The 10,619-nt window shown below is 40.6% G+C and overlaps 1 protein-coding gene across 1 annotated transcript; it reads left to right on the top strand.

The window, feature by feature from the left end:
• Window positions 1-4,037: 4,037 nt before the first annotated feature.
• Window positions 4,038-5,884, top strand: LOC111389310. The gene is made up of 5 exons (XM_023014230.1): window positions 4,038-4,456; window positions 4,857-4,974; window positions 5,124-5,291; window positions 5,408-5,481; window positions 5,536-5,884. Exons 1-5 carry the CDS (start codon window positions 4,038-4,040, stop codon window positions 5,882-5,884), a joined length of 1,128 nt encoding a protein of 375 aa, XP_022869998.1.
• Window positions 5,885-10,619: the final 4,735 nt, after the last annotated feature.

The raw sequence follows: 10,619 nt of genomic DNA, 5'->3' as shown, positions 1-10,619 counted from the left end.
TATACAGTTGAGTTAAATGGAAGAAAAATTAGCTTAACTGATTAAAGAAACTTTAGAAATCTCTTAAACGTAAAAGGACTAAGTTTTGGTATAGCCTATTTAATTATTGAAATTACTGTTAATTGGTAATCTAAAAACTATATTATATTTTAGGCGGCGATACGAACATCGGGATAGCTTACCAATCGAGTTAATTTTGCGTACATAGTTTTATGAGTGAAAAAATATAAATATTTTTAAATTATTTATAAATTAAGTATATTATTAAAGTATATGCAATTGTGTGCAGTTATGTGTTCAATTATATGATTATTATGGAAATCTCTTTTATTATGATACACGTGGAATCTCAAAGATTATTTATGGCACATTTGTGACTTGGTATGTGAGACATGTGATATTGAGATTTATTTGGTATGTGAGACATGTAATATTGAAATCGGCCAGAAAAGTACCCATGATTATATACTTCTTCTAATCCATAGAGAGGTCTTGGCTACATGAAGTGGTCTTGACTAGACATTGGTCTTGATCTTGTACATATAGTTCACAGAGGGGCATTGACCGTATTTTAGAATTATGATTTCATTGTAGTTATAAATTCTAATCGCTCTTTTCAAGTTCGATTCCCAAACTCTTACACCGATCAAACTTAATAACTAAATCAATTTATCTCTCTTGAGTTCTGATGTGCTAGGTTTTTATCATTCTCGAGCTAGTGATTCCGAGGATCTGAGATGAACTTTTCTATTGTTTTTATCATCGTGGTGTTTGCGATATGGCATAGTCCTCAGGTAATGGAAAATGCTTGAGCATAGGCTATCTCACCATGATGACAATCTACGTTACCCATCCTCGGGATATGTCCTCGAGCATGCCCCTGATCAAACCCAAGATGACTCCTACGCACCTAGGACTCTAATCTCATCCAAACTCCTCAACCTAAGGCCTTTATGTCTGATAGAACTCTATCTCAATAACATTACTATAATGATTGGGATTGCAGTCATTTGTACAAGTCCTACACCCATTCCAAGTAGGACTCTTTGATATAAGGATGTTCCACTCATTCAATCCCACCAAAAGTATACAACCTATCTCTATAAATACATGCCTTCCATTCAGGTATGTTAGATTCATAGCCAACCTTATGCATAAATTCCCTTTTTTGACTTAAGCATTAGAGAGGCACAGAGGACACACCTCGACGCCTTTGTTTCAAGTACCAGAAGATCTCGTTTGTGTTCATCCTCAGTCATAAAGTTCATGAAATCAACAGGTTGATTTTTGGTACATCATTAGCGCCGACTGTGGGAAAAGCTACCAAAAGCCATGGTTAACACACGATCAAGTCTTCCTCTAACAAGCTCATCCATTCTAAACCCCCATCTTCCTAAAGATTACCCATCTCCTCAAAAAGAATCATCAGAAATACCCACGCCCCAACTAGCAGTTGTCACAGCTGGAGCCTTTGAAGAGCTCCATCAAAAGATTGCCACGCTAACTCAATTGTCGAGTCAAATAATTCACATCTATCACCTATGCCAGCAAATCAAGGTGGTTTCATGAATGATACTCGAGCACAACCACAAAAATGTGGCCTCGGTCCCAAGAACAATGACTATGGATTCTGGTGAGATTGCCCAGATCATCCAAGTAGGGATTACAGTTAGATCACTTCGGAATGCTAGAGGACCAATAGGTTTTACCCCAACACTCTGTTCACGCAAGAGCTATTGTCTTACCATTTACTAGGCTGTTCAAATATTTTCGTTTAAAGAGTACGACGGGACAACCAATCGGATCAATCATCTCAATGTGTATACTGACGTCATGAATTTGCAAGTTGTACCAGATCAGGTGAGGTGCAAGGCCTTCCCGTAAACATTGACTAATGTTACCAGGTATTGGTTCTCGGCCTTAGAGCCTAATTTCATAGCCTCATTCTTAGATTTGGCCAATAAGTTCTCTGCCTTCTTTGCAAGTAACAAGCGCATCGAGAAAACAGCAGCATCGCTCATGTAACTTCGTGAAGGGTAGTATGAAACCTTACAAGATTTCATGACAAAGAAAGGCTCCAAATACCCGATCTACATATTACAACAGCTGTCTCCACCCTTACATACGCCATAATGTGTGAGGCATTTAAAATGTCCTTATCAAAAACTCTACCACTAACAGTGATCGAGCTCTTTACTTGAGTTGAAAGTATATTATCATAAGGAAACATTGAATTCGAGAAAAGTTGGTCCATCCCATGAAATATTTGAGCATAAGAGGCAGCGTGATTCAAGTTTTCGACAAGAACATCCTCAATATAAGAGTAGAAATGAAGTACCACTAGCACCCCTCACCCGGTTGAACACTTCCAAGGCCAATATCTTGATGGAGATCATGGATATGAAAGATGTGAAGTGGCCTTCAAGAATAAATTCACCTCCTGACACAAGGACGGGAGCAAGGATTGTGACATCCATCGGGATCACGGGCATACTACGAAAGATTGCAAGGCCCTGCAATGGGAGATTGAGGCCCTTAATAAAAGAGGGATCTTAAATAATTATGTTGATCATAAATGCCCGAGGAATGATCATGACAGGGTGAAAACACCTAAGTCCAAAGGTAACGATCAACCTACGACAAGAATTATTAATATTATCATTAGGGGCATAGTATTTGGGGAAGACGCAAACATTAGACGAAAATAGTATGCCCAATAATATTCCCTGGCTTCAAAGGCATCCCGTGATAAGCTCGAGGACATTACTTTTAGGATGAAGAATTTGGAAGGAGTGTCATTTTTTCATGATGATGCCTTAGTCATTTCTGCAATTGTGGCCAATTTTGAGGTAGCAAAAATTTTGATCGACAATGGAAGTGCATCAAACATACTCCTTTATGAAGCATTCACTAAAATGGAAATTTCAGCTTAACAACTCAAGGCAGTTAAAACTTCTCTTCAGGGATTTGGTGGTGGTGTCATTGTCTCAGAGGGTGTCATTGAGCTTTCTCTTACATTGGGCTCTGATAAAGAGCAGGTGACTGAGATCATACCCTTCCAAGTAGTTCATTCTTCCATGGCTTATAATGCCATCCTGGGAAGACCCTGCTCCAAAGCTATCGTATCCATCTTTTACCTTACCATGAAGTATCCTACAAGTCATAGTGTAGGGGTCGTGCTTGGAGACCAAATAGCTGCAAAACAGTACTATGTTACTAGTATTAGGGGAATAAATGTCGGTGCCATACAACTTTCAATGCCCAAGCTCGAGCTTGAGCAGCGGGTTAGACTTGCTCCAGTTGAAGAATTGGTAATGATTGAGCTCGAGCATAGGAGAAAGGTAACGGTAGCTCGGGATCTAAACGTCAACCTCATGATTGAACTTGTCAGCTACCTATCTCGTAATATTGATGTCTTTGCATGGAAGGTTGAGATATACCAGGGATAGATTCTGAAGTTACAGTTCATAAATTTAACATGAGTCCAAGGGTCAAACTAGTCAAGCAGAGAAAGAAACAGGTTGCACCAGAAAAACAAGAGGTCATTTGCGAAGTGATTGACAAACTTGACAGAGATGGCTTCATTTGTGAGGTCCAATATCCTGATTGGCTAACGAATGTTGTTCTGGTAAAGAAGGCTAGTGGTAAATGGAGGGTTTGTATTAATTTTTGGATCTTAATAAGGTATGTCCTAAGGATAGCTACTCTTTTCCTCGGATTGACAATCTCTTGGATATCACGTCTAGACATAAGTTATATAACTTGCTTGATGCATTCTCAGGCTATCATTAGATTCTTATAGCCGAGGAAGATCAAGAGAAAACATCCTTCATGGCTGATTCTGCATATACTGCTATAGGGTTGTGCCATTTGAATTGAAGAGCACTAGACAACATATCAAAGACTCATCAACAAAGACTTCCAATTTGATAGGGAAAATCTTGAGACCTATGTTGATGACATGGGTAAAAAGCAAACAAATAGAGTAGCATATATTCGATCTCGAAGAGGTGTTTGGCACCCTATGAAAGTACAAGATGAAGCTAAACCTAGAGAACTGTGTATTTGGTATAGCATTGGGAAAGTTTTTAGGTTTCATGATCACTTATCGGGGAATTGAGGCAAACTCAAAGAAGATACAAGCTTTGGCATCGATAGAATCACCAAGGAATAAGAAAGAGGTACAAAAATTAATGAGTCGCATTGTCAACCTAAATAGGTTCATGTCTCGAGTAGTAGATAGGTGTTTCTCTTTCTTTAATGCTCTCAGGGGAAATCAAAGCTTTGATTGGAATGAAGAGTGTGAAAGGACTTTTCAGGAGCTCAAGCAAACTTTGACGTCTTCCCCTATCCTCACCAAACTCGAACCCAGAGATACTTTGTTTCTATACTTGGTCGTCTCTCATAATACAATAAGCAGTGTGTTGGTGAAAGAGGCCAATAAAGCATCTACTATGTGAGCAAGGTGTTGCTTGATAAGGAAATAAGATATGCTTTGGTCGAACGATTTGCCCTTGCCCTAGTTATGGAAGCACGAAAACTCAGGCAATATTTTCAATCTCATCCAATTGTGGTGCTTACAAATCATCTACTTAAACATATTCTCCAAAAACCAGACGTCTCGGGCAGGTTACTAAAGTGGACAATTGATCTTGGAGAATTTGATATAGAGTTTAGACCCTAAGGCCTTAGCTGATTTCATTACAGAGCTCATCCCAAGGCCTCGAGAGCTAGAGGATAGTTAAAGCTATAACGCCAATGATATATGGGAGATTTTTGTTGATGAAACATCAAACTCCTCAGGCTCAGGTGTAGGGGTCATTATTGTAAGCTTGGACAAGCTCACAAAAATTCAGTGTGTGCTCGAAAACCACCAATTATGAGGCAGAGTATGAGGCCATCGTCATTGCTTTGGAACTTGCCATCAACCTCGAATTTGAACACATCATAATCTTCAGTGACTCTCAACTTGTGGTTGGTTAAATTGAAGGGGCATTTGAAAAGAAAGAAGAAAAGATAAGCTTATATTGTTTGAAAGTTCATGACCTTCAGTGAAGATTCAAGAGTTGTGAAATCCTGAAGATTGCTCGGGTTGACAACTGTAAGCCAAATGCATTGTGCAGATTAGTATCCATGGGGTTAATGGACTCGACAAGAAGGTTCACATCAAAATTGTGACTGAGCCCAGCATTCATCAAACCATTGGTGTCATGGACATTGACCATGAGCCCTTGTGGATAGATCGAATAGTAGACTTCCTAAAAAATGGAAACCTGCTAGAGGATATTCAAGTAACAAGGAGTATCAATATAGAGCATCAAGATATTGCATGATCAAAGGGGTTTTGTTTCCCAGAATCTTCATACTTCCATATCTCAAGTGCCTTAAACCCTCATAATCATCCCAGGCCCTAGCTAAGGTTCATGAAGGGGTATATGGGAATCATCAAAGAGCTCCGACATTGGCCTTCAAAATCATAAGGTATGGATATTACTGAACTACCATGATGAAAAATGCCTTAGATTATGTTAAAAGATGTGACAAGTGTCAGAGGTTCGGCTATGCCATCCATTTTCTTGCAGAGAATCTCACTACCCTTACTTGTTTGACCCCATTTGAGCAATGGGGTGTTGACATCCTCGAACCTTTTTTAGTAACAAGGAAACATTTAAAGTTTGTTGTTGTAGTAATAGAATATTCTACTAAATGGGCAGAGGCAGAACCCCAAGCAACAATTTATGAGCCCAAGCTCCGGGGCTTCATTTGGAAGTCAGTCAATTGTAGGTTCAAGATACCTAAAGTCCTCATAACTGATAATGGAAAACATTCAATAATCCACAATTCAGAATTTTTTGCACCAACCTTGGGATTGACCACCGTTTGACGTCAACTACATATCCACAAAGCGATGGCCTAGTTGAGGTCACGAATTAGATTATATTACAAGATCTACGAACAAAGATCAGGGATCTAGGGATACTTGGTCCAACGAGTCGCCTTCCATACTTTAGAGATACACAACATCTCACATGACTACTACAAGTGAGACTCCCTTTATGTTAGATTTTAGTATTAAAGCTACTATCACGGTTAAGATCAGATTGCCCAGCCGAATGGAACTTGAGCCCGAGGCCTCTAGAAGTATAGTTGAACACCTTGGCCTTTTGGAGGAAGTTCGTGATCAAGCTGCATTAAGGGTAGCCTCTTACTCGTGCTCACTTGCTAGCTATAGACTTTTACGGGTTAATACATCTGTGGGTAGAGATTTATCATGCAAGGGCATATCGACGTACTTGAATAAAATGGCGAAAAATTTCAACAATAAAGTTAGATCCCAAAGATTTAGAGTTGGAGATTTTGTGTTGAGAAGGACTGAACCCGCTGGTTATGCCTCAGACAAGCTTAGGCCTGTTTGGGAAGGGCCCTTTGAGGTCATACGACAGCTTCAGAATGTGCATACAACGTAAGGGATATTTCGGGAAGACCACTCTCAAGACCATGGAATGTTGATAACTTAAAGATTTACTACAAGTAGTTTGTCCTACAGTTTATCTTTCTTTGCCAATTCTATTTTTTTGGGTTGTGCGTGTGTGCCCATCTTTGCTTTTTAGTTTATCGGGCCTATGTGCCCATCTTTATTTTTTAGTTTGTTGGGCATGCATGCTCATCTTTATGATTTTGTTCATTTTTAAAGGTCAAGGCGATGTCCAAATAAAAGTTCTCTTTTTGCCATGGATGATCAAAGCTTCATCCCCTGCAAGTACATCAAAGCCTTGCCCCTCGTGTAAGCACCTCAAAGTCTTGCCCCGAGTAAGCACAGTAAAGCCTTTCCCATGCAAGCACCTGCGCACCTCAAAGCCTTGCCCAGTGCAAGCATCTCAAAACTTTGCCTCGTGTAAGCACCTCAAAGTCTTGCCCCGAGTAAGCACGGTAAAGCCTTTCCCATGCAAGCACCTGCGCACCTCAAAGCCTTGCCCAGTGCAAGCATCTCAAAACTTTGTCTCGTGTAAGCACCACAAAGCCTTGCCTTGCACAAGCATTTCAGAACACTTTCAAGCCTCACAAGCGATAAAATCAAGTAAATTTCCTGTGCACATAAATCTCGAGCCATTAGAGTTGAATTTTGCTAAAATCACCTAGGCATAGCTCGAGATAATTATTCTACATAGACCTCAAGCATGTCCTCGAGTCTGATAATTTTCAAATCACAGCCACAAAGCTCGGGATAATATATTTAAATGCAGATACTTGAGGTCGAGCTTGGACCTCGTGATTGGGTTTAATGTTTTACATTAAAGTTGACCTTAAGGTTGAGTTTAATCCTCTGCATTAAATTTAACATATTGGTCAAGCTTAATTTTTCATAGGCATTGGGGCTCAATCCTCTGGCTTAATTTCATGTGTGACTTTGGCTTAATCGTCAAGCTAAATTGTTCACATTAGGTTCAACATCATGGTTGAGCTTAACTACTTACATTATGGTTTTCTTATTTGTCGAGCTTATCCTTTCATTAAAGTTGACCTCATGGTCAAGTATAAGCCTTGCATTAAGTTTGAAATATTGGTCGATATTAACCCATTTTCAAACTTAATCCTATAAAGTTTGCCATGATGCTCGAGCGCAATTCGTCATCAACATAAAATAATAAGAGAAATACATGATCATGATCAGGATCATTCATTCCAAATTTTCAAAACAGAAGGGCCCGCAGTTATGGTCAAGCAATATATTGGCAAAATAAATTGTTTTTATATCATTAAAAAAGTCTGGGGATACAAAGTTAAGGGTAGGTACCCTAGTCTAAGTCATCATCCCCAGGTGCATGGTTGTCATCCTCGAAGATATCATCATCTTCATCAGCACCATCAAAAGCCTCGTTGGTATCAGAGAGCTCAAGGCTTTCACTGATCTCTGGTCTTCTTCAACTCCTGTAGACAAACCTCGGGCATCTTAGCTTTTAAGAAAGCTTGAGCCTTCTTCAAGGCATGAAGGTCATGCCTAGTGCATACTCAACCTCTAGCCTGTCCATCTCCTCATACTTCTTTAAATCCTCGATTGCTTAATCCGAGTTTTCATGTCTTTGTTCACATGCTCGAGCTTCAAGTCTTTAGCTTCATCCTTTGCGACGCCAACTTCATCTTGATTCTTCCTTCGCTCGTGCCTTGCATCATCGCGCTCCTTCAGGAGCATGGCTCCAGTAACTCAACATCGGCGAGCTTCTTATCTTGAAGCTCAACAACCTCGACAAGACCTGCCATTTTGTGGGACTCGTCCATCCCCTGCAGTGACAGTCCTTGGGCAATGCTCAATATCTGTACTTCATTAAAGATAGGATTGCCATGATAAAAGATGTAAAATAAAATAGCAATGGTGAAAGGTTGATATTACCTTAAGCATCAAAAGCTTGAGAGCCTTCGTCCCCATTCTCAAACCTAACATTGCCCATATACTTGGTAACGATGCTCGAGAAGAGATGGCAATGTTCGAAGTCCTCGATGACCGAGGCTATTGGGATATAGAATCATCTTCAAAGTCAACTACCTTAGGAGTAATCGAAGGAGGAAGGAATTGGGAGAGTTGGACGGAGGTCGAGGAGAGCTTGCAGGGCATCGAGAACTGGCAGGGCTTAGTGCAGGCGGCCTGAAGGCAGGGCTTGGAACAGGTGGCTAGAGCTCGATGATTCACTCGGGCCTCGAGGTGGAAGGTCTATGGTAACAACCTGAGGCCTTTTATTTCCTTTTTTTTTTTTTTTTGCTTAAGAGCTCGAACTTGAGGCTCCTTGGATTTTGAGTTCACTATCTGATGAAGAGCAGAATGATTGAATGTCATATCTGCACAAACATACAAGTGTTAAGAATGAGCAATAGATCGAGCTGAAAGGAACATATTGATAGAAGCAAAAATTCCCTACCCTCGAGGCCTTTCATAGGATGTCATCCCCGATGATATCATCCAAATTATACACCAAGGGCTTGAGATCCTCTAACATCTGCTTATATCTCTCTAAAGCCTTGAAGTAAGTCTGGGATTTTTCACGAAGGCCAAAATAGGAAGTCAGGATCTTGAGCTACAACGTAAAACCATTTCTCCTTCCATCTCTTTAATGAACTAGGAATCCTCGAGGTCCTAAACCCATCTCAAGTAGAGAGGTAGGCGAAGTAGGTAAAGCGCGAGAGCTGATTTAGCTTGAACACCATTCTACATAGGTCGAGGTAGGGAGTTATGCCCAGATATCTACAAGCTATAAGGAAGTAAACGAGCACTCTCCAGGTGTTGGAACTAGTTACCCGGGGAACATCAAATGCTCGAATATGAACCCAACAAAAAAGGAGTACATAGGCCAACTAAACTCGGCCTTCAAGGAATCCCTAATAATAACAAACTCACCATCCTGGACCGTAGCCATCCTATCCTAAAGGTCAGGTGCCCTACGATCATTATAAGGTATGAGCCCCTATTCTATCGCCACCTACACTACTAATTGCTGTTTAAACTTATAGGGGACATCGGCGTACTTAAGCTCGAGGTTACCTTGTTCCCTAGGTCAAGCGTCCAAGGGTACGGCCATGGGATTGAATTGTATCCCCTCATCCTCAAATCTTCCGTCTCCTCAGATCCTCGATCACTCTTGCTACTCAACATCCCTTTAATGTAAAACTTTTAAAAAATAACTTAAAGGTCTCGAACCTTACCTCAATTACCTGACGCCCAAATGGAAATTCTAAACTTTTTAGCTTGAGCTCGACCTTGCGGGAAAAGATTCATAGAGAGTAAAAAGTGAAAAATGAAGGAGTTAAATGGGTATTTATAGGACTTTAGGGGAAGACCAATGGTTACATCAATCCAGCCTTTGACCCATGCAACGTGTCATTCATTCAGGCAGTCTTCGTTATTTATCGCGATTGTTTACGCTCGTGCTACTACCACCTTGACGCCTTTCCATATCTCGACAATCCCACACATCCTATTCTCGAGTTATTTGCATCTCACTCCTAAGAATGTGCTCGCGAACTCGATCTCACGACTAGATGCACGGGGGCCAGTGATGGCTAGGTTTTTGTCATTCTTGAGCTAGTGATCTCAAGGATTTGAGACAACCATTCCTATTGTATTCATCACCGTTGTGCTCAAGATATGGCATAGTCCTCAGGTAGTGGAAAATGCTCGAGCATAGGCTATCTCGCGATGACGACAATCTATGCTACCCATCCTTGGGATATGTCCTCGGGCATAATAGCATCTGAAAGTCTTGATGTCCTCGAGCATGCCCCAGGTCAAACCGAGGGTAGCTGTTATTAACCTAGGATAACTCCTACGCGCCAGGACTGTAGTCTCATCCAAACTCCTCAACCCAGGGCCTCTATGCCTAATAAAACTCTATCTCAATAACATTACTATAATGATTGGGATTGGGAATGCAGTTATAGTACAAGTCCTTCACTCATTCCAAGTAGGACTCCATGAGATGATGATGTTCCACTCATTCGATCCCACTGGGAGTATACTAACTATCCATATAAATACATGCATTCCATTCATTATTCAGGTATGCTATTCATTATTCTCAATTCATAGCCTCACCCATAAATTTCCTTTTTGACTTAAGCATTGGAGGGAT

Source organism: Olea europaea, unplaced genomic scaffold, assembly GCF_002742605.1.
Source record: "Olea europaea var. sylvestris unplaced genomic scaffold, O_europaea_v1 scaffold578, whole genome shotgun sequence".
NCBI classification, from domain to species: domain Eukaryota; kingdom Viridiplantae; phylum Streptophyta; class Magnoliopsida; order Lamiales; family Oleaceae; genus Olea; species Olea europaea.
The sequence above is the reverse complement of the archived record's forward strand: the minus strand, read 5'-3'. Positions and strand labels throughout refer to the sequence as shown.

Coding starts and splice junctions, on each gene's coding strand:
- LOC111389310 (XM_023014230.1), top strand. CDS start 4,038: ATGAAGCTAAACCTAGAGAACTGTGTATTTGGTATAGCATTGGGAAAG. Junction 4,975..5,123: donor TCAGTGACTCTCAACTTGTG/GTTGGTTAAATT, acceptor TGCATTGTGCAG/ATTAGTATCCATGGGGTTAA. Junction 5,292..5,407: donor ACCTGCTAGAGGATATTCAA/GTAACAAGGAGT, acceptor TAATCATCCCAG/GCCCTAGCTAAGGTTCATGA.